A 25,443-nucleotide genomic window follows, 5' to 3' on the forward strand; every position below is an offset into this window, starting at 1 on the left:
TTGGTAAAAGGATGAAGCTTATGAATTGGGACTCATTAGATGCTTATTGAGTATTGATTGATTCTTGTCAAAGGCTGATAAATGCATTCCTGTGCGTGTGTATCATATTGGGAGCATGGTGTGTGTGTGTGTGTGTGTTTATGGTGTGCATGTGTCTACAAGTTAGTCAGAACAGTAAAGCCATTCCATGTGACTCTTACAGTTCACTGCCATCTGGTCCCTGGCTGTGGAGCAAAGAATTTTTTCTGTATATGTGTCTCCATAGAAACAGCTTTGCAGTTGACATGGAAAGTAAGCTGTTGCTGTAGCAACAGAGAAACTGATTTGTTTGTGTGTGTATGTGTGTGAGAAAGTGTTCTGGCTGGGAATGGCTAATCCAACGATGGCAGTGTAGTGGGCTGCCGCTACCCCTTCGTGTCGCTCAATTAACCCCTTCACTCCTGCCACAACAATAAGAACACTTTTTTGGTTGCAGGGTGTCCATAAAGAATGAATGTTTTTTTTTCCCTTGTTTGCCATGGTCAAAATATTTGAGTTTTGAGAGACTCGGTGCACGTTCTTTGTTTGTTATTATGGTGACTTAATATTGAATTTAAATTCAATTTAAAATCTTGGATTGGGGTGTTTTTCATCTGCTGTGATGACAATATCCATGCTCTGCACCCGTCTTGAGATATCATTTTAATGCTTATTTTTAATGTGCTCGTCTAATTTTATTTAAATCCAAAATTGTATTTCCTTGCTGAGATTTACAGAGTTGAGTTGTTTTTTCTTTATTCAGCTGAACTGTGTCAGTTTGAGCTCTGGGCTTTTTGGAATTAAAAAGGTATTTTTTCCGTTCTTTATTGCTCAAAAAAATATTTCATGGAAGTTGAAACTTCTTTATTATATACTTAGGAAGTTCATGCAAACAAAAACAGTTTTTTTTTTTTTTTTTTTTTTTTTTTTTTTACATTTTCTGTACAAAGAAGTGATTCTTGCCTTTTGTGGGCAGGCACTTGGGCATTTCTAGGATGATCTTGGTGGTTACTCAATGTTTGTGGTTGTGCAAAACATTTTGCCATGATGCTAAGGTGTTGTGCAGGGTGTTGCTGGATGGTTGATAAGGTGATCTAGGTGGTTGCTGGATGGCATTTTTATGTGCAAACTTGCAGCCATGATGCTACAGTGTTGTTCATAGTTACTAGGGTGTTTCTAGGTGTTTGTAGTGTGATCTAGGTGGTTGCTGGATGGTACTTGCATGTGCAAAACTTGCCGCCATTATGTTAGGGTATTGTGCATTGTTACTAGGGAGTTGCAAGGTGGTTTCTAAGGTGATCTAGGTGGTTGCATGTGCAAAACTTATGATGATAGGGTGTTGTGCACGGTTACTAGGGTGTTGTTTTCTAGTGTGATCTAGGTGGTTGCTGGATGGTGATTGCATGTGAAAAGTTGTTGCCATAATGCTAGGGGTGAAAGTGAAAGTGACATGTGAAGGCCAAGTATGGTAACCCAAACTTGTACTTGTAATTTGTCCTCTGCATTTAACCTATCCAAGTTAGTGCTCAGACATTAGGAGTAGTGACACACAGACACACACACTCTGAACAGTGGGCAGCCGTTTTTACTGCGGTGCCTTGCTCAAGGGCACTTCAGTCATTTCCAACCAAAATTGAGAATCGAACCAACAGCTCTCAGGTTACCAGTTGGACTCTCTAACCATTAGGCCACGTTACCAGGGCGCTGTACCCAGTCAAAAGCCCCAAGACTCTATGATACTTTGTTAAATATATAGCAGTTACTCAAGATACCTTCAAAGGAGCTACCAAAGATGAGCATAACCGGTGTCCATCATAAATGCAGATTGATATCTAAACGTTTTGTTTTTTTCTTCTCACTAACATTCAGATATTAAAACTGAATAAAATGGCAACAATAAAAATAATTAATATTTTTTTATAATTGTAAAAATATTAAAACATGGGTAAAAAAAACACCACAAAGTCAAGTTTAAATAGAAGTACCATGAAACAAAAGCAAGACCTTCCTCAGTCATTACTGTAATAATAGCATACTGGCTCAACAGATTTGGCAAACGCTCTAGTGCGTTTTTTTATGCGCTCTGGAAAACTTCAAATGTTTCTATTTACAACGTGTTTTTGCAGCGGTGAGAAATGTAGCCAATCACAGTCATGTTTGTTGATCTCTTGAATGCAATGGCCAATCAGAGGTGTTTAGTTTAGTCCACTCACCGCTCAAAATGCCCGAGTTTTTGTTCGATGTTGAGATCTGCATGCTCACTAATCCTCTCAATAACAAACAAAGACATGATGTAAGTAGGGCTGCCCTCGACTAAAGATTTTTCTGGTCGACTAGTAGTCGTTAATTTTAGGTGTTTAGTCGACTATCACACGTTTATTAATAAATCATTTAGTAAATCATAATAATGAGTCTTTAATTGCCTACATAGCCTACTCAGCGCTCAAGACCGCTTGCCACAGCTCACCGACAGAAGTAATGATTATGAATGTGTTGGGGAAAAACAGCAAGGAGACTGTCTGAGCACTTTAATTATTATTGACAGATTTTAATGGAACTGTGAGATTGCGAACTGAGAGTAACAGCTTTTTAGTGACTGTAAAGGGAACTTTTTTTTTTTTTTTACATGCTTTCGAGGCTATAGCCTATATAATCCATTGAATTAAATTTTGTTTTTTCATGCTGCTAAGAGGACAGATGACCAATTACACGCTCAAAATTTCGGAAGTGACATCTACATTTAAATGCGGGATTTACTCTCGAAATTGCAATTGACACAGTGATAACTTGCATGGGACAAAAATATGGCATGTCAAAATAGAAAGGCAGGCTGATAGATTAATTATTAAATATTCATATCAATATATATATTTGTAAAATTTCATTCCAATTATTTGTAAAAGTAATGTCTCACTGTCACTGTACATTGCTATTCTTGATATTATGTTGCTTACACATAACATCTGCACTTTACTGGAGAACCCTCACTAATTTCAGATGCTCAGTGATTTGATTATTGTATGAATTTGAATTATATGAATTTCACACAGGAAAATTAGAATGTGAAGTTTTAATAAACTTTAAGTTAAAGCTCAAGTAACTTTAATTATCCGTCTGACAGTAAAATTAAAATTTGAATTTTTTTATAAACCTGAAGCTAAATTTTAAGTAAATGTTTAATTGTCCATCTGACTAGTGTAAAGTTCAAATGTATGACTCTGCAAATCCATTAAAATAATGTACAACCGTGAACAACTAATGAATTGTGATTTTTAATTGTGCTGATGCATAAATCTCAATTTTAACAATGAAAAGTAATATACAGGCAGGCCTACAGACACAACAGTAATGAGCATCGTTTTAAACCAAAATATGGTTGGTTTCTATTAATAACGAAGGCTATTATATGTAGCTCTGTTTGACATATTTTGTGTCGGGGGTCCCTGCTCTATATCTCTATCGCCTAAGGGGTCCTTGCCCTGAAAAACATTTAAGACCCCTGCTATAGAACATCAGAGCTTCTACCTAAGCTTTCAACTAAGTTTTCCAGAGTTGTTTGTGTTGTGCTTAAAAAAAAAAGTTTCTGTTAGGTCACAAAGTCATGATTAGCTGTATGCCTGTTCGCTTGGTATTTGACTTAATTTCTCTAGCCTCATTGGCCTACTTAATGAATGAGATGACTATTTTAAGTCTGTTTTAATTTCAGATTCATTGTGGATTTGCTATGCAATCATGCATCACTCGACATAATGAGACAGTAAGGGGCAAATTAAACCAGCAAAATAAGAGTCTGAATAAACAAACATTTGATAGATGCTCAATCCCCAGGGGTTTACAGAGGAATAATTAATTCCGGCCAAGAGGAGAATCAAATTAAAAGATCCAGACCTCATGAAAATGTTGTTTTTGCTTTTTACGTGTTGAGAATGAGCTGCACCCGCTGCTAGCATCATTTGCACATGCTGTCTGCACTGTTTTAGCACCAGATTCACAAAGGAATTATGCAAATCAAGTAACTGGGCAAATGTGGCAACACAATTAGTGTTGCATGGGGCAGTTGCACCTTATTCACGTAAATGTGCCTAGACAATGGCTAAAATTATACGAAAGGTATAATTTTCACACAGGGGTCTTAAAATTGCTGCTTCAGTAATCACTAAAAATGTGCACAAACAAAACCTTTTTAAATGCATCTCTTTACCGCCAGCATTCTAGCAGGTAGTAGCACATCTTAAATTGTGTCAAGCAAGTAGTGTTAGCATTCAGGGGCAGTTTCTTCATTAGGGCGATTGGGCCACGCACCACCAAAGTGTGAAAGGGACTTTTTCCATCACATTCACAGTCTCATTCAACCACAGAGTTACGCTAGCCGTCACTGTATGTTCTGCCTCTGGATATAGTCCAATCAGCGTCATGTCACGTTCTGTGGAGTACCGCCTCTTTTTGGGCGATTTCACTCTGGCTGAGAATCGGCCAGAGTGTCCCCATAGACTTACATTCAAAGATGTTTTTTTTGCAATGCATTCTCTATGGGTTCCGGGAGGGCTCGCACTAACGTGCTTACGTCATCATACGTATCCTTAAAGGGATACTTCACCTCTGGGAAGATGAATGTGTATTTAAAATAGGTAATTTAAGTTGAAGAAATGTGAAGAAATTTTTGAATTTGGAGCTTTCTAGACTGAGAAAAGCCAGAAAATGTATTTTTGGCTTATGTGGATGAAAGACAACAACTCCCAGAATGCACTTGCTTCGCTGCCTTAGGAGGCCACGCCTACCGGTAAGGGAGCGCAGTTGAAAACAAACAACAAGACTAGCCTACGTGATGAGTTTGCCAGGGATTTAGAGATCGCCCAAAATGTCCGGGATTCGGCTTTTGCGTTCTACAGTCGCCATTCATCATGTTTACTGTGGCGAGCAGGACGAGGCTGACGGCCGTGGGAGAACGGCGCGAGGCCGGTGGCGTCATTACTGAGACGCGCCGGGTCTCGCATCTCTCACGGAGGAGCGGGAATTTTCTTAGCAATGGTAAAACGCACATCAACCGATCACTTGTTTAGCGTTCATGTAAACACTACATTCAGATTCACCAATCGGAATGAATTCAGTTAGATTGAAACAAAAGGTGAGCTGCATGTAAACAATGAATGGCGACCGCAGAACGCAAAAGCTGAATCCCGGACATTTTGAACGATCTCGCCCGCCGGACAAGTCCGGGAAAAGGAGGATGGTTTTCCCTACTTACTCAGCTTTCTCCTACTATTCAGCTTTCTCCACAGAACAAGAGCCTGCAAGCTTAGCTTCCAAAGAAAGACGGCTGACACTGTGTACATTCTGTGAGTGAGATCCCACCCTCTATGGGCGGGCTGAAAACATGCGGAACAACGCCATCTACTGGCTGTAGTCTTTAGCCTCTGGCCAGAAAATCCTCCGATGACGCAAAATGACGATTTTTGCGTCATCGGAGGATTTTTTCCAGACAAAAAATATATAAATCTCTTGTCTCAGGGGGATATGAGGGTGGAAAGCACGGTAATTCGAAAATACTACAGGTTTTCTACTAATACAAAGCTTAATGCTAAATCCTGAAGTATCCCTTTAACTTGTGCAGCGATTGGTGGGAACAAACATACACGATTAAAAATCTTTAAGATTAAGTGACAAATAATATTTGAAAACAATTTTGAATTTGAACAACAAGAAAAAATGAAACACTACTTTAATATCTTTATCAAATGTGATTAAAAAAATAAAAAATAAAAAAGAGAGCGAGAGCGAGAGCGAGAGAGACTGTTAGGACATCTCGCGAGTTGGGGCCAGTTGAACTTGAACAACGTCATGGCGAACGCAGTTAATTCTATCGTCTGAATGCACTGGCTGTGCTTTCCATGGAGAGGGAACTAGTCAGGAACATGCCTGCTTTCAATGAGAGAGTAATTGATCACTTTGCTACTTTGAAAGAGAGAAGAGCAAAATTTCAGTATAAGTAAGCAGAGTATTAAGCGAGTAATGTGATGTAAGCAGTGTAATAATAGTGAGTAGTGTAACTAGTGAGTAATGTTCAGGGTCAGTATGGGTGCTTGAAATCCTTGAAAGTGCTTGAATTTTGATGTGTTTAAGGTTTGAAAAGTGCTTAAATTTTGGATAAAATGCTTGAAAATGTAACTATTTCTTTCACAACAAATATTTATCTGACGGAATAGTTCGTTTATTAAATGGAGAAATAAAATGTAGCCCTTCAGATTCAGAGCGATTTGCGCTACGCTGGCCAGAGCAAGTAGCGTAAATAGTGAGTTATGTGATTTCAGTTGTTTCTTATTAAATTGAAATTGGAGTAAACGTTTTTGGAAATTCGCATGTTGGCTGGGCTTTGTTTGAATTGATTTTGACTTGCTGCTGAATTGTTAACACTCATATAGAAACAAACAAGGAGATTTATTTATAAAGATTTATTTATTTGTAAGAGTCACTTTATTTTTCATTAATATTAAAGTAGGCCTAGTGAAGTTGCCTTTACATGCTTAAGCTGTTAATTTATCCATTGCATGGGTGGACCTTATCCTTATCAATCATCCAAACATTTGCCCACCCTGAGAGATTTTGCAGGAAATGCACTGTTAGCATTTATGAATCCAGCACATCAGTAATAACCCTCATTTGCATTAAAGCAAGCTGTGTTTAATCAGTAAAGAATAATTTATGATATTTATGTTATTTATGTTATTTACCAGTCTACCATAACTGGTAGCAACACCAAGGTCATGGGTTCATTTCCTTGGGAATACACATACTGATAAACTTTAGATAAATCTGCCTTTGGATAAATGCTTATATTCATATTTAATGCATTTGGTAGATGCTTTTATCCAAAAGCATGTTGCATTTAAGGCACATTATAACCTTGGTATAACTGGGTAAGTTAAATAATCCAGGGTTTTGCGCTGAAATCCTGTGCGCTAAAGTGGTGCAAACTCTTTGCTTCATGAGTGCATGTTGCTATAATGCGTAGTGACTGGTGAAGAGTGAGTGCTCTAGAAATGACACCCTGTCATTTGTTTCCATGGCACTGTTATGAACACAGGATCTGAACTTGGCACCTGAGTGGTGGTTATATGGGTGGATCTCCAAAGCTCTTGTGTCCCTTACAAAGACTACATACAGGCACATGCATCGGTGTTTATACATAGACAGAGCTTTGATGATTAATGTGTCTTTTCCATTGTTGATGTCATCTCCATAGCAACAGGACGAGGTTACACAAGATTTGCAGTTGAACAGGTAACAGCGGAGTCGTTTATGAAGAAACACAGGATGGAAGAGCACGCCATTGGCATTTCCAGTTGCGTTTAGCGTTTTCTGTACTGTCAGCACTGTAATAGTGATCTTCTGGCTGTTTGATTGAGTTTAGAAGTTTAATTATTTAAAGATCAGTGTGTCAGAAATATATCTCATTCTCTGATCCTCGCTCTCAAATCCCCATCTATATGAAGGGTCACGCTGATAACGCTGATCCGTGTGACACGATTTATCCCTCGCTCTGAAAACCAGGTTGATGTAAGATAAAGCCGGCCTGCTCACTGACTTGTTCCCTGGCCAGCTGTTGTATTCCCTGTGGACAGATGTTGGTTGCGAGGGAAGCTGCGGGAGATTTGCACGCGAACCTCCCTTTGACGTCACCAGCCCGCCCAACTTTCGTAGGCTGTGCCGTGTTACCAAGGGTTATGCGACCGCTCCCCAGGGATCCTAATGCTGACACCACAGTATCTGCCGATCAATAGCAGACGCGGAGCCGAGCGCTGACTCTCAAGGTGTCAGCACCTTCCGGAATCTCAATCTTTTACTTCCTCTTAATTAGAGCAAGAAGAGATTTAACTCTAAAATCTGATTTGTTGCTTGGTGACGTCCAAGCATGGGTTTATCCAACGATATGGCAGCACAGATATGACTAGTTTTGATGATAAGAAGGGAAACTTTGGGGAACTTTATGGATATGTAGGTTGTGAGGATAGAGAAATGAAAGAGCATTCCATGCTCTGTCTTTACTTGACTCATGCCTCACTGTCCACTTATTTAAATTTGCAATAAAACATTCACTCTGTGATTTTTATAGTGTTTTATATTTTCTCTTATAGTTGTAAGCAACCATTATTAGCACCTTGCATCTTACAAAAGGAAAGCATGATTAAAGAACCCAAAACATGAAAAATCCCTTATTTGTTTACTCTCCCTTATCTTGTTCCAAGCTATATGACTGTGGAAAACAAAAAAATGAGATATTTTGGAGAATTGTACTGATCACTATGCTTTCAAGTTAAAAAATCTGCAAAAGTATGTAAACTGAATAAAAAATAATTGGAAAAACCTATAAAAAAATGATTTGTTAATGAATCGGACATTGCTACTTCATGAACCATCATGAATGTGCTAAGAACAGCTAGAGCATGGCAAACTTTCAGTGAATGATGATCAGTAAGGATGCATTAAATTGATCGAAAATTAGTAAGGACATTGATAATGTTATTTAGAATCCTGAAGAAAAAGTCATGGTTTCCACAAAAATATTAAGCAACTGTTTTCAACATTGATGATAAATGCTTATTGAGCAGCAAATCAGCATACTGTAATACTGATTTCTGAAGGATCATGACATCACAGGAATAATAGAAAACAATTATCTTAAATTGTAATAATATTTCACAATATTACTGTTTTACTGCATTTTTCTATTAAATAAATGCAGCCTAAGCATAAGAGACATCTTTCAGAAACATAAAAAATCATAATGACCCCAAACTTTTAAATAGTAGTGAACATGCATGGAAAAAAAACTGTACAATTATTACAAATTTGTCCTTTTGTGTCTCACGACAGAATGAAGGTCAAATACGACTGTAAATAATTGCAGAAATGTAATTTGCTGGGCATCTATTCCTTAAAAGCACAACCTAGCACAATTGTGCTACTGCATGGATCGTGTTGGGACTGCCGCTTTTAACAAGACTAATGTGGAACAGATGAAAGGATAATTGCAGCTAATGCTGTCATTTCAGCTGTACAATTGAGCAATTTTAGAGATTGCATGACTTGTCTGTTAGTCTGTCACCGATATAGCCCCATGAGTGCTTCGTCATTAGGTCTTTTCACCGACAGAACAGTGCGTCTGAATTTGTGTGTTGAATACAAGTCTGTCAGGTTGAGAAGTGTTGTTAAATTAGCTAATCTGTGTGTTAGAAATCTTTACCATCTGGTTATGGAAATCAGCTTCTTTTGTCAATTGTCTGTGCCTTTAGGCGGAGCTTCAGGTGCCAGATATGCAAGGGAACCTCAGCAGTCCTCATGATATCTGTCTGTCTATTTGTCTCCCTCCACAATTGCTTTTTTTCAAATAAACAAACCATGCACAGCAGGGGTGCACTGCTTTTTTCTTCATGTCTATTGCTCTTACTTAAAGGTTTGGGCATTTGATAAAACTTTTTGGTGCATAGCTCAACTTTTTGGTGCATATACAGTACTGTATATATATATATATATATATATATATATATATATATATATATATATATATATATATGTATATATATATATATATGTATATATATGTATATATATATATATATGTATGTATATATATATATATATATATATATATATATATATATATATATATATGTATATATATATATGTATATATGTATATGTATATGTATATGTATATATATATATATATATATATATTTATATGTATATATATGTATATATATGTCATTAAACTACTATATATAATGTTGAATATAATGTATAATAATGCAATGGGGGAATATTTGTGGTTCCTGATAATGCCAAATGTCTTGTTAGCAGTAAAAAGTGGCCTACATTATTATAAACAAATCTAGTCAGTGACAGAGTGCAAGCGTATTCGTCTGAAATAATTCTGTATTTTCAGCTGTAGAATCATGAATATTTTTATTCTGGTGTCTCTATTGGCCTGTGCATTGGGTTATCAGCACCAAGTCCAAGCCTATTCATTTACACCCCCAATATTATACCAAATGTAGAATTTTTAATCAACAGTAAAACATTTTGTTAACCTTTTATCATATGTCTTGGAATATTATAATAATATCGTATTAGCAATAATATCGTATCGTGACTTCAGTATCGTGATATGTATCGAATTGTGACATGAGGGTATCGTTACACCCCTAAAACATCTATTTTAACGTCTATTTTACTGTCTCACTGATACAGATGTACATTATGCAGTTTCTGTAATGGGAACATTTCGATGTAGTTAGCAGGCAAAAGATTGAGTCGCATAAAAGGCCACTTTGTTTAAAATGTGATTGCATATGTGAATCTGTTCACTTGCTGCACAAGGTTGAGTGACTCACTGATTTGATTCCAAAGCTTGGTGTCCTCACGCCTCGTGTCCGTATGCTGCACTCGTGGGGGACACCATATTGCTTGCGTATGATCTGAGCGTGCGGTGACCGTATCAGAATAAACATGGTGCGAGCACGCCAAGAGGCACGGTTTGCTCGAGAGTGGGCGATTTTTGTGGGACTACATCTCAGCGTGGCTTGATCTGGCCACCCTTCGTGCACGGCACACACACTCATGAGATGGCATGAATGCACACACACGCATACTCCTACACTCACATACACTCTGTCCTGGGTACTATTCTGGAACGGACTGCGCTGTGGGAACAGAACTTGTCTCAGTTTATCATGTCATCAGCTTTTACTTTTGTGTCTGCTGTACTCTGGACGGCTTCAGGCTCTGCAAAGGAATACTTTTTAATTAGGATTACACAGGTCATTAGCAAACCCACGTTTTTTCTTTGCTCTTCTCTCAACTTCCCTCTGTATTGGGACCAATTTTGGTGTCGAACTAAGTTATTGATCGTGGTTGCCTCAGTGGGGTCTCTTAGTTTAGCATTTTTTGTGAGTCTCTTGTTTGTTTTTCTGGAGAGATAAGGCAACACAATCTTAAACTCCTACACCGCTAAAGGATGGTTATAAAACTTATGATGATATTTATTTTAATTGGGTTGATAACCCAAAACTGAAAGGGTTTGCAAAAATGTAACTTTTTAAGAGAACAAAATGGATACAAAAGAAACAAATATTGTAAGTATAGGATTCCCCCACCAAAAAAAAAAAAAAAAAAAAAGACATAAAATATAAATATTCTTTATATATAAATAGAGAGACTAAATTATATTATTATAAAAATAATTTTATTTATAAGAAAATTTATGGTAACTTAAAATTATTAAATTAAAACTTCCATAGTTATAGTTGTATTTAAAAAAAAACATCCTGATAATTTCTAAAGACTAGAATATTGTATTGTGTGTGTATATATTGTAATTTTGTATTATTTAATTATAATTATAATTTTTTTTATTTTATATTCATAATTTAAATAACTGATTCTTCTGCCAGTTAATAGTTGTATGGTTGGCTGTTTATGGTTGCCTTGCAGTTTATCAACTTTGATGCATCATTGATACATAATTCCGCTGTTGTATATGGTCACACTTTAGTTTAGGGTCTAGTATTAACTAACTATTAACTACAACTTTTGCCTCAATAAACTCATAATTACTGCTTATTAACAGTTACTTAGGTAATTGTTAAGTTTAGGTATTGGGTAGGACTAAGGCATGTAGAATGGTCATGCAGAATAAGGCATTAATATTTGCTTAAAGGAGAACTCCGGTCAATTTTAACATTGAGCTCATTTTTTTGTAAATTTGGAGTGCTGTCAATACAGAGAACAACGACAAAAATCGGTGTTGCCTACAACGTGTTATCCTCTTTTTAAAATTTGCACCCTATTGACTTCAATGGGGCAAGTTTTAAACCTGCTTTTAGCCTCTTAACATCCTTGATGTGTCATTACAAGTGCACAGGTCAACGCGGGTCAATCTGACTGCAGTAGATGTGAAAGATATGAATAAAAATGATGTTTATTCAGCCAGCGCACATACCTGTATTTACATCCTGTTTTCGGTCGAAGTCCATAGTAATCGATTGTCGAGTTCACGCGCATGATCATAGGTACTAAACCAATGCGCGTGAACTCGACAATCGATTACTATGGACTTTGACCGAAAACAGGATGTAAAGTTCTCCTTTAAGTACTAATAAACCGCCAATATCCTAGTAATATGTGTGCGAATAAGTAACTAGTTAAAAGTGAGAATTGGACCCTAAACTAAAGTTATAAATCAGCTATTTTACAATTGCTTGGCTTTGACTGTGACATCCAGTCGGAGTTCAGAGTTGGAATGATCTCCTTTAAGTACTAATAAACCGCCAATATCCTAGTAATATGTGTGCGAATAAGTAACTAGTTAAAAGTGAAAATTGGACCCTAAACTAAAGTTGTAAATCAGCTATTTTACAATTGCTTGGCTTTGACTGTGACATCCAGTCGGAGTTCAGAGTTGGAATGATCTTTTATGTTGTTTTGTATGGATGATGAAAGTATGTTCATTGGAACAGGCGTTCGTGTTGAATGTTGGAGGTGTGTTGTGTTGTTCTGAGACACTGCCACGGTGCATCTTCATGCTCACTTCAGCCATCAGAATGAGTTGAACACCCTTAAAAAATGTAAAGGAAAGAGTGAGAGTTGGATGGGGTTGATGTTGGACTCATTCCCCCTCCCCAAACGCCCTCATTATGAATGACCTTTCATGCCCTTCCTAATGCACTGAGAGCCTCTGAAGGTGAGTAGAGTCATCGGCCCCTTAATGCTTCACTGCAGAACTGCACAATATAGACCTGCTTTAAAAAATGCCATTGTGTGCAGAATTCAGCCAATATGAACGAGGTCATCGCGTCTCCACCAATCACAAAGCGAGCTCACTGATACTCGGTTCCTTTATGTGATTTAATCCGCAGAGCCTCAGAGGAGATGACGACTCTGGGGCCGCAGCCATTAGCAGCTGATGACTGCTGGGATTTGGAGACCAAAGCAATGATGTCCTTTTGGACAACTTGATTTATCCATGTTTCAGCTCGGTCGATGTCTGCATTTATATAGATCACCTTACCAAGAGAACATTAACACACTCTTACTTTAGGAAGTCAGCACACTGTGCTGTTGAAATGATTTTTTTTTTTTTTCAGAAATAGAGGTATTATTGTCTAGCACAATCCAGTTTCTTCCTCCCTGTTATATCCTTACTGCTAGGCCAGAATGCTAGGGTTGTTCGGGGTGGTAGTTTATTACTGGTCCAGTTTAGAGCATATGCTAAAATCCTCCCCAAAAAATGGCTTGGGTCCCTCATTCAATGTAATTTTTCTTTTAACCTGTTTGGTTGATTAGGTAAAATACTTTTCATGGTTTGGCTAGTGACTGATACATGGTCAATATTAAATTCTACTATTTTGTGTAAATGAATTAAAAATAAAACACTAAAAGCGATCATTTTGTATGCTATATGTGAATTTAGGTATCAAAACATCATAAGGTACAGTATGAAAATGAATATCCATTTCAGATGTCAGAATATGAATTTAAAGATTAAATTTAAGTGACTGTGAGATGATGGCAAGGATATACATCCAATATCGACCAATACATTTAATAAAAAAAAATCTGCCAATAACTGATATGAAACTGTTATATAGTACATAAAACAGAGTTATTATTGTTAACTAAAAATAAACCAGCATTTTTAAAATTTATATAAAGCTAAAATAAAATTGACTTAAAAAACAAACAAACAAAAAAAAACCTTTTACACTCGAACAGTAAAATGACAAATTTTAAACTAAAACTGACATTAAAATAAATTAACTATAAATAGTAATATAAGCTCATTCAAAATAATAATAAAAGCTATTAATATGTAAATATAAAAAAAATTCTAAAATAACATTGATTTGATGTTTTTTTTTATAAAAGTAAAAGTTACAGCTTAAAATGTAATAGTACACTTTCATATGAATGAATTAGTTATCGTACACGTCTGTAGCACAAACGTATCTTTCAGTTACGTGCTGAATTTAAAAAAATGTTTAAATTTGAGCAGTCGAGCAGTTGTAGTTAAGAAAAAAACAGGATTTTTTGTAAAATTAAGTTTTGCATAATATGAAATAGTTGACTGTTATCTCATAACGACGGCTCCAAAACTTTGGGTTGTGTATTTCCTCACAGTTCCTTTTTCACATATTTAAAGTCGTGAGCATGAAAGGGGGACTCTGGACAGTCGGGTCGAGGGGAGAGGGGAGGGGGTGCTTCATAATAGCAGGTCTTTCGTCTTGCTCGGGAACTGATAGGATTAACTTTACTTCTTATAATGGAATATAGCATCTTCAGAGGCCTGTGCTTCTTAGGAAGAATGAAAGATCTCTCTGCCAAGACTATCAAACAGTCTTTATATACTCCACCATTGCCTGTTGCCTAGGAGACCAGTGTAATCCAAGTGCTCCCCCCCCACCCCCCCTTTTCCCTGGCTCTCCTTTCCCTTTTTCACCCCCTCTCTCTGATTGGAGACTCTACTGGCTGGTGCCATTGAGCTGGCCTTCAGACGGACACAGCAGCTGTCAGGAGATGGAGATAAATCTGAGGCAAAGTGCTCTGAAACCTATTGATTTCTCCTGATTACAGAACATTTGGAAAGATAGACCAGTGCAGCCTCTTCTCCACGGAGCGTATATGAATAATCTGATGCTCGGAGGATCACATATCACACCCTTTAAAGTTGGATGTGTCCCTGTTGGAAGCTTTATTTTGACTACACATACCAATAGTACTCAAATAATGATCATAATCTGCATATTTAGGCATATAACTAATATTTCAGGGGTGCAACTTTAGCTCCACTCTCTTGAAACTGTCAAAATGTCATGTTCTCTTGAGAAACTGACTTTAGTCAGTTCAACAATAGAAGATTTTCCTGCAGGGCTTGTGCCCTACGATTTATGATGCCATGGTAATTAGAATTGATTGTCTTTGTTTAATCTCACACTTTTGCCTGTTCCTAAGAGACAAAGATGCCAATGCACTCAAGTTTTTAAGTTATTTTAGCATCTTGGTAATGTTTGGTAAAGTAAAAAAAAAATAATAAAAAAATGTAGCATACAATTTATTTTTTAATTGTTTTAATTTTTATTACTTTTATCAATAATAATCAGTAGTAGTAAAAGCTTTTTTGCGGTTTATATTTTTCTGTGCCCCTACAGTAATAGTAGTAGTAGTAGTAGTAGTTCTGTCATGACAACTCTCGGAGAGATTAGCATGGTAATGCTAATGGATATGTCATTGTTAATGTATTTGGTCTTGGCGGAATAGATCCGCTACCCTGTTGCTGCTGCAGAGCAAGTACCGAGACTTGCTACTGCCAATATATTCACAGACATGCTGCTGTGAGCATGTAAGACATTCTGCTGTTGCACATGTAACATACATGAAATATCCCGCCGTAGCAGATCTAAACAGGTGGAGCTGGGGAAGGTGGAGGGTTTCTGAAAGTGCACTGCAGACTGCTTACAGCAACACTACTGGTATTTTAATGTGTAGCCGCAGCTCATTGGCCGCTGATGTAACAGCAACCAATCAGCTGCGGTATGTAGATAATAATGTGATCACTACCAAATTGAGTTAAGGACCTATCAGCCTGCGCCATCTAGAGTTTCATTCCAGAACTTGGTATTATTATTATTATTATTAGTAGTAGTAGTAGTAGTAGTAGTAGTAGTAAATAATAATAATAATAATAATAATAATGTTTGTGGTTTTTATTTTTCTGTGCTAATACAGTCATAATAATATTAATAATTATTATTATTATATTATTTCTTTACGTTGCTATATTTTCCTTTCCTTCATCCTTTTTATTGGCTCCATCCTGTTCATTTCTTTTTACTCCCCTATTTTTCATTTCCATCAGAGCATCTACTGGACAGGCCATTTAAGGATTGAATTTCATGGTGCAATTTATCTTTGTGGTTGGTCCAGGTATGGTTTAAAACACACTGATGGAAAGTTGACAGCTTAATTAGGTGGAGAATGTCGGTTTGTGCTAAGAATAAATGCGTTCACTGCTTTCAGAAAAAAATAGATTTCTTTGCTAGGAAAAAAAAGACCTTTCCCTCTGGGAAATATTACATGACACAATACAATAATCCATAGGCCTGTTATCCAATTATTTATTTATAATTATTTTAATTAACATTCATTATACTTGCAATATTTGTAGTAGTTTTTTGTTAATTCCATGCTATTAAACACAAAATTAAAAATATTATGAATTATATGTATTATATATTATATTTATTAATATATTAATATATATTTAATATTATTATAGCAATGGATCCTATATATATATATATATATATATATATATATATATATATATATATATATATATATATATATATTACTGTTGCTTGTGTATCTTAGGTTTTACTGGCTTTTGAACATCGAGACATGAGTGTAAATGAATTGTGAGTCCAATAAACGTGCTGTTTATTTTGTTTGCTAAAACACTCCAAGGGTTTGAATTGTTTGACTTGTGCTGGTACAAATCTTTCCACTGAAGCCAAATACTGTGGGTAAAGAGCCGAGTACTCGCTTTGGGGTTTGCTGCAATCAATAGAGTGTGTTATCGTTTCTTAGCCCTTGTCGGGGGAATCTAGTATTCACGCTGAAAAAATCTCACAGCAGCTCTACCAGAAAGACTCGGGAGATAGAATAATGTAACAAAGCATTAATTTATTAACAGCCCAGCAAGCAATTATTTATAAAGTTATTTGGCGTTGGCCCCGTCCATAGTGCATAATCCGAGGGTAGCGGATCTGCGTTTCCTGCCTGAAGACGAAGGCAGGGGCGTAGCCGACCCCCCCGGGAGGTAAGGACAGGACCATCCTGGTGGTGGTGGGGAGGGACTCAAACATGTGTAAGTACCGATCTTTTATACAGCAAGTGTTAGGACATGATTGGATAGATGTGAAGGTAATAAGTGACGTAGTAATTAAGTCTTCCTGGCAGAACTTATGCAAAAGCTTTCATTATTTGTTAAAGATATATCATCCTCTTCAAAAAACACTCAATTAACAGTGGTCAGTGGGGACGCCCAATTTCAGCGCTTTTAGTTAACGCGAACGAAACCTCCTGTAAATGCAACGTCCAGTTTGTTTGTTACGCAAAGTTTGAATACGTGACACCGCATTCCGTCCAGGCCAGTGTATGTGTGTATTACCCCAGGGCACACAGTATGACTCTCTGTCAGTTATCTGAAGGTCATTACTATTGATTCATTGAGAACACACAGTCTGTCTAACAAAACAGCACACGCGGCTGCCCAACGCTTTGAAGTGCCTGAGTGAAAGGAAAAGGCTTTCACTTTACAAAAGCACTCTGATACTCTACACTTTGTTCTGTCGTCGTGGTTTGCTGATTGTGTAAATCTCTGACAGCATAGGGATAACTTGAACTGAAAAATGGGGCTTAGTAACATGACACTGATTGTAGTCCGTACTAATGAGCTCAAGTAATTTCCCCTTGATATCACTTTCAATGTGACATTTTGCTGTTTCCTCGTTTTCAGCAGGATCTGTCAGGAGAGCTAATTTATAAACTGGGAGCGTTCGCTCACTGTGCTGTTTTTTAAAATGCTGAGTTTGTCTAAGTGGTCTGTAGCATCTGTACTAGCTGTAGTTTGCACTTTTTGGTTTTTTGATGCATTTTTCTGCCCATTTCACTAATGAACTGGAGAACATGGAGGTCAAGGTAATGCAGGTGGTCAGGTTCTCATTTCTGCCCTTACTCTACTGGACCTAACAAACTCAGTCTTATCTTACAGCCAGAGCAAACCATTAACCCAGAAATTCACTGAATAAACATTTTGCTTTACCATGTAATATGTGTATTTGTATTCAAGTGATTTGCAGCAACAAAATGATCGGAAGTGTGAACGCATTTTTCTCAAAACAGTTCCATTTGCATCTTGTGAGCTTGCGTCACACAAATAACACTCGTACACTTGGAATTTGATTCCAATGAAATATATAATATTAATGTTTACTATTAATATGTTTCGGATTTAATATTAACGTAATACATTTTTTTTTTTTTTTTACATATGTATGTAATATATTTTATATATATATAAGGATAAAGTATAAAAGGATAAATATGTTTAATATACAGTATATGAATTAATATTTACTAAATATTATATATTAATACTATATTTTTATGTCACTTTTACAGTATTGTCATTTCTGTCCATCATGTTGGAAATTTTTTTTTTTTTTTTCAGTGAGCTCACCGCAATGCATTCTGGGATTCCATAATCCGCAAAGGATACATCATGTGATGCTGCTTTAGAATTTGACCATAGCACACTTTTGATGCCTAAAATGCTGCTAGGATTTGAAAGCTTAAGACAGACTCTTTTTCAAGAAAAAAAAAATGCTATATTTGTATGCTCAGCTATCCATCACTGAATATTCATGATTTCATTCTTTACCTGATGATCTGCTGTTTTAGATGTGAGATAAATTAACATAACAAAGGAATGTACAGGGAAGTGACTGATGTCCATATATACATTTCCTACATTGAAATCCACACACCAGAATAATTGATCTGAACAAAAAGGTGAACGTAGAAGTAAGCAAACACCAGTTTCCGCTACAAGACGACGAGAGCTGCAAATCTTTGTCCGGTTCTGGCAGGTGCTCTGGTCTTTGTTGTTGTCTTTTTGCACGTTTAGCTGCTTTTTCTTTTTCTGTCCTGACTAAATACGTCTGTCTGTATTTCTCTTCCTCCTCCACAGAGCATCGGGAAGGGCTCCCTGTGGTGCATAGACCCAGAATACAGACAGAATCTCATCCAGGCGCTGAAGAAGACGCCTTATCATCCTTATTCCCAGGTGTTCACCACGCCTCCCACCTCTCCTCAGGCATATCAAAGGTAGGCAACCGGCCCACTAGACACATCGATCTTTAAACCTCACCAAATGTCTCTCTCCTTCTCTGTGTTGTGCACTTGTCCCTGTTGGTATTGGTTCATAGCGGAACCCACGGGCGGTAGTGGTGAGCTGAGCGGAGCTGTCAGATCGAGACCCGGCATTGGGTTCTGAGCGACTCCCTCACCGCTCCATTTCATTTTGATCCAGCGTACAGGTCTGCGTGCTTCCAGCAACTCGTCTGTGCAAGACAAAATAATTGCTTTACTGTAGAACTCGAACTGGCACATCATCCTTAACGAAGGATATGGAGCAAATGGCCGCTCATTTGTTCCATATCCTTGTTAAGGTTGATAGCTCAAGCTCAGTGGCTAGAAAGGGAAAATGGAGACGGATGTTTTTAAAGAGATTGAATTAAACCAGACAGCTCTAGTAAGAGAGATGGGCTGGGGGTAGGTTTCAGGTGTTGCTCAAGCATGGCGAGATGATTAAGGAATGAGGCGGAAAAGGGAGTCTTGCTCAGATGTTTTTGGGTAGGTTTGTCACGACGGGCTGCATTGCTCCGTTCAGCAGTGCATGCTGCAAGCACATTGCTGCCTCATCAAGGCAGAAATCTCACAGCTCGACAAACAAATGCTGAATAAGGTCATTTCTCTAAAAAAAGAGACTTTGCCCCCTCAAAACGCATGTGTGCAGGAGGTGAAATTGCACTGTTTGCCAAACTGCGCCACAGAACACTGAGTGAAAATCCTCACATACCTGATGAGAAGATTGATACTTGAAGTCATTTTATTCCAAGGTTTCTGTTTATACCTTGGTTTTGAAAAATTTTACATGGTAATTCAGTCTTCTTGAATAACCACCCACAATCAAGTTTAACCAGATACTATCTGCATTTGTGATTGCTTAAGTTGTCATTCCTTACAGCACACGCGTGCTTCTTTTCTTTGTAAATTTTAATTATTATAGATTGCACAATTCATAGAGGCCAGTGGTATTTGGCTGGCAGTTAATGCTGAGCTGTTATCACAAATGAAATGTAGTTCTTTGTGTTTATTTAATTTATATATATATATATATATAATTTGTTTAAATATACAAAAACAGCCATTTTTAAGTCAACATATTTATAATGTCTTTTAAATATACAAAAAAAGAAGACAAGATTTTAAAATATATTTGCAAAAATATAGTTAAAAAATAAATAAATATATATATATATATATATATTTATTTATATATATATATTTTTTTTTTTGGACAATATAAATACAAATATATATAATTATATTTATACAAATATTTATACATATTTATACAAATAAATATATATTTTTATATATATATAAAAAAAATTGCATGTACTCAAAATATATTTTTTAAGATTGAAAATGTACTTTCTTGCTCCTTTAAGTACAAGTTTAATCCCAATATCAGTTTTGTAATGTATTTGGGCATTGGAAAGTAATTTTTATTTTATTTTATTTTATTTTTATATTTCCTCAAGCCAGACTGTTTGCTGACAGACATTGAGTGAATATTTGAAATATATTTTGGTCAGAAAAAAATGTGTTTTGCCATATGGGTATATCAAGACTTTTTCAGCATTTCGGCGCTCAGAACCAGACTAAAAGAAAGGGAATTGTGCTGTGCAAATTGTGTTCCGCTATAATTTTTTTTGTCTGTGTTTGTGCCATTACCTGATTTGCATAATTCCTTTAGTGAATCAGGTGCTAAAACAGCGCAGACAGCATGTGCAAATAAATGACGCTATCAGTGGGTGCAGTTCATTCTCAGCGAATTGCCCTTCTATATTGAGTGCTTGGCTGATAATGTTGTGTGGGTACAGCACTAGGCTGGTTATTAGCACCAGGTGTTCAAAGACTCCGAGGCCCTGTGGGAAGAGGAGATCACAGAGGACGGTCCCTCTAGCCTACACCTCTTCAAAACAACAGCTTATAACAACCTCTAAATACTATTTTCGAAGATACACTCTTAAAAATAAACTTTTCAATTAGAGCCAAAAAGGATTTTACTTATTAATGCCATAGGAGAACCTTTTTAAGGTCCTCAAAGAAGTTTGAAATCTCTAGATTTTTGTAAGTGCTGCTTTAAAGACCCCAGGAGAGTTTTACTGTTTCTGTTTTAACAGATGATACCGATGCACGGATCTGAACTTTATATAACATTAGGAACTTTTTTTAATCTCCAAAGAGCCATGTGGCCAACTTAAGAATCTGATGAATCTGATGCGATGTTTACTTGCAGTGTAAATTGGGCATGCAAAAACGAACGGAAGAGGCAAATGCATATTTAGCAAATCAGTGACTCGTATTGACCGAACCTTATCTAATTAATATTCATATGTTGCTGAGGTTTATAATATGCTCCACCCTCTCATTTCAGATTGTTCTGACGGCCTGTTGTAAGGTGTGTGTGTAAGGAAGCAAAGATAGCAGTGTAGTGTTAGGCACACACAGGCTTGGCTTCCTCTCTCTCGCAGGCCAGATGGTGAATCTGCGTGTAGCAGTGTGTAATAAAGTGTTTATTTGGCCACTGCGGTTCTCAGGAAGCCGAATGAAGCTTTTTATAGCATTCCTAAGGTTCACACGAATCAGCTGAGTCATAGACTGACACACTCCTCTTTTCTGCAAATTTTTTTTTTACGCACCACTCTTTCATCTTTTCTGTTTTTGTAAGCACAGCAGTGCTGTAGATTATTAAATCCTGCGAGTAGTAAGCTGGGGGCTACGGCTCTTTTTCATGCGCATGTTGGTCAGGTAGACAGATGGGATGAAGGCATGGTCTGTTTTGGTGATGTCATCAATACCTGTAGATTGATAGAATGATAGAATTTCAAGGGGGCCCACTGCAACAATATGCACCAGATATTCAGCTACGGCCCTGGATGAGAGGAGGAGATCATGGAAAACATGAATGATTGGACATCATTTTTTTAATAGAATAGTGTGATTTACTATGAAGACATACTCTAAAGTTCACAACCCAAAGCTTCTGTTCAGTTTTAATTTAATTTAATTTAATTTTCCTCAAGCAGCAAACAGGATGCAGAATTGCAGTTAGGATTCAAATGCTATTTAAATGAATTAAAATGAAATTAATTAGAAATATATACAGTATGTTTGTATATATTTAAAATAATTAATGGTTTTATTCAGCAAGGATGCATTAAATTGAAAGTCACAGTAAAGACTATAAAATGCTGTTATAAAATAAATGCTGTTCTTTTGAACTTTCTATTCATCAAAGCATCCTGAACACGGTTTCCACAATAATATTAAAGGTGCATTGCGCAACATTTCATGTTAAAAATACCCGTTTTTCTAACCCATACATGCTTAAACAATTGCCTGATGGGCTGAATGAGCCCTTCTCTGATCACTGCGATTGCCTCTATAATCCTGTACAGTAAAATAAATAAGAGGGATTCGGGATGGAATTTGAGACTGGGCGTGACGTCATGCGCGTTCACGCTCACCTGGCTATGTCTGGCAGGTTTGTGTATTCGCCGCCATTCTCCGTATCAGCGAAGACAACTCGAGCGACAAAAGTAAAAGATGGATTCAAAGAGACCGGCTTGTAGTCCATTCCAAACCCCAACGCAAACTCCACGTAAGACAAAGACACATGCGTGTGGTCCATGAGCGTGCACACCTCTGGTTGCAGTTTCGCTTGTCGCCAGAGGGGGCATAGTTCTGCAAAAACTCAGAGACTTGCGCAATGCACCTTTAAGCAGCACTACTTTTTAACATTGATGATAAGAAATGTTTCTTGAGCACCAAATCAGCATATTAGAAAAAAAACATTTTAAAATATATTAAATATAATATATTTAAATTGTAAAAATATTTCACAACATTACTGTTTATTAGTCACAATAGTACTGTTTTTTTGATCAAATAAATGCAACCCCTGTGAGTTTAAGAGACTTCTTTTAAAAAATCTTACAGACTTGAACATTTTTCTGACCAATATTTTGCACAGTAGTGTACAATAACTGTAACTTGCTAATATTGAAGGTTTATAGGTCTTCTGGAAATGCCTAGTTCTGTATGAAACTGCAGGCTGATGGGTCTTTAATGCAGCTGATGATATTTGATGATATACAAGTTAACAAGATAATATACAAGTCACATCTGCAGCCAATGAGCTTGCTTCTCAACATTTAAATGGCTGGTTACCATTCACTATAGCAATTTTTCTGCGTGCTTTCAGAGTTTGTCTAAAATCCTCCACCCTACCCAGCTCCACCTGTATAGATCTGCTACGGGTAATTGATTTATGCTATTTGTGCAGCAGCAGTATGTCTTACATGCTTACAGCAGCGTATCGGCGTATGTATTGCAAGTAGCAAGTTCCTGTATTTGCTCTTCAGCAGCAATTCAGCAGCAGCTTAGCAGATCTATTCCACCAAGACCAAATACATTAACATTGTCATCCATTACCATGCTAAAAGTCTTCAGAGAGTTGTCATGAAGATTTTGTGGATCAGGATGAAAGAACGTAGAAGTCTGAAAGATACAGTATAGCAAAAACATTATGTCGCTCTCATGGCTGGTTTGGACAGAAACTGCAAGACATTTTTATGACCTGACATGTTGTTGTGTTGTGCATGATTAGGACATGGTGTAAAGGTCAGAGGGAGGATGGAAAATGGCTGTTTTTGGTGTAAGAAAAACCTTTATAGCTAGACTTAAGAGAAAAAATAGTGTCCCCTTTAAGAGGCTGTGTAATGTGAGCTCAGGTAGACGAACATTCCTTAACATACTCAGAGAGTTTGAGAGGAGGAGCGCAGGAGGAACAGCTGGGCCTCGGAGTTCACCCAATGCATGTTTGCCCTTGCGAGGTTATTAGCGTGATGGTCGCCATAGCAACAGGAACGCCTCCATGGTAACACAGAGCTGAGACAGGTGCAGTTGCATCACAGGGCTGTTTGTTGCCTGGCAAAAGGACAGGCCATTAGCGCTTGAGAAATACACTATCGCCCTGGAAACACGCAACTCTCCATGGCAACCGCGGATGGCTTGGAGCCTATTTTAGGGTTTTCTATACCTGCATTTGTCTGTCTTCATAAAAATTCGGGGATGCGTGAATTATTGGAGATGACAACTGGAGGTCCAGTTGCTTTAGGAGATTAATTTTAAATGAGACTGTGAATCTGAAGAAGCCCTGAAAGAAAGCGAGGGAGAGAAAATAAAAATGCTGAATGCACCGAGACTGACATAGTTCTCATTTTTAATAGTTGTCATTTCAGCCCGTGGGTAAAAATGCATTACTAAGAAAACAAATTCAATGTACAAGCTCATGAAAAGCCCCAGTCCGGTATTGTCTTGTTTAGCTTCTATCTTCCCCGGACCTCCAGGCTTGTTTGCGTGCTTCTCCCCCCACCCTTCCTGCCTTCGAGTCTTCTCGGTAACACTAAATGACAAGATCGCCCACTTTTTCACGCTTACTCTAATGGCTGGTGCTGTGTAAATGATGGGGCTTCCATATCTGGCAGAAACTCTGTGTGTCCTCGGATCTCTTCCACCTATAAAGTTCAGAGATATATTAGCTCTTCGGCAGCCCAGACTGATGAACCTTCCAATGTAACTTGTCACATGTCTCTTTGATTAACGTAGGCCTGAGAAGAACATGCTTTGTGGAGAGAAGGTTTAGGGGCGGTTGAGGTATTTTGAGGGTTTAGTGCCCATGGCATGAGTGAGGATTTCTTTAATTCATTTAGCATGCACAAACATCTTGTTTAGCTCCTTGTATAACTTTTTAGGTGATTTAGAGAAACATAAAGAAGGTTGTGGAAGATTGTGGCTTTTTTTGGGTGGTGGTAAGCAGTCATTGGAAGCGCGTCTGTGGAGATTTATTGTCTTTGAGGTATTTTTGTTCTTTTGGAGGTTTGTCAACAGCCTGCCTTTTTCCTGTTAAAAGTCTGTGGAAAAAAATTCCGTCTGGTTCCATGAGCCGTATTTTTCTGAGCTCTAAAACCACTTCCCTCCAGCTCCGATTTAGTAGTTTGTACAGATGAATCTCTTATTGTAAATACACTTTCTTTGAGTTTCACTATCTACACTCTTAAAAATAAAGGCTCTAAAAGGGGGGTTTCATGGCAAAGCAATTGAAGAACGATTTTGGGTTTCCCAAAGACCATTTGTTAACCTTTTTTGCCATTTGAAAAGAAGCATTTGTGCAATAGAAAGAATCCATGGTTGTTAAAGGTTCTTCATGAAACCATTGATGCCAATAAAGAACCTTTATTTCAGCAGTGTAAATAAGGCATAATTATCCTCATATAATGTTCTACACTGATTTTGCTCAATCAAACATGTTTTCAGGTTAAGGAATTCTTCCACCTTTCACTGTAAAAAGTGATCAGTTGGCTTAACTTAAAAAAAAGTGAGGAAACCCTTTGCCTTAAAATTATTAAGTAATAAACTTCATGTGTAAATGAAAAAAATAAGTTATGTGGACTG

At 37.2% G+C, this 25,443-nt stretch overlaps 1 protein-coding gene across 4 annotated transcripts in view; it reads left to right on the forward strand.

The window, feature by feature from the left end:
* Positions 1 to 25,443, forward strand: part of foxn3 (forkhead box N3) — a 100,150-nt gene that overhangs the window by 35,725 nt on the left and 38,982 nt on the right. For all 4 annotated transcript variants that reach the window (XM_079853401.1, XM_079853404.1, XM_079853403.1 and 1 more), the window contains one exon: positions 18,824 to 18,960. In XM_079853401.1, the coding sequence (XP_079709527.1) occupies positions 18,824 to 18,960 (137 nt within the window). The remainder of the gene's footprint in view (positions 1 to 18,823; positions 18,961 to 25,443) is intronic.

This window comes from Squalius cephalus (genome assembly GCF_949319135.1).
Source record: "Squalius cephalus genome assembly, chromosome: 20".
In the NCBI taxonomy this organism is placed as follows: Eukaryota; Metazoa; Chordata; class Actinopteri; order Cypriniformes; family Leuciscidae; genus Squalius; species Squalius cephalus.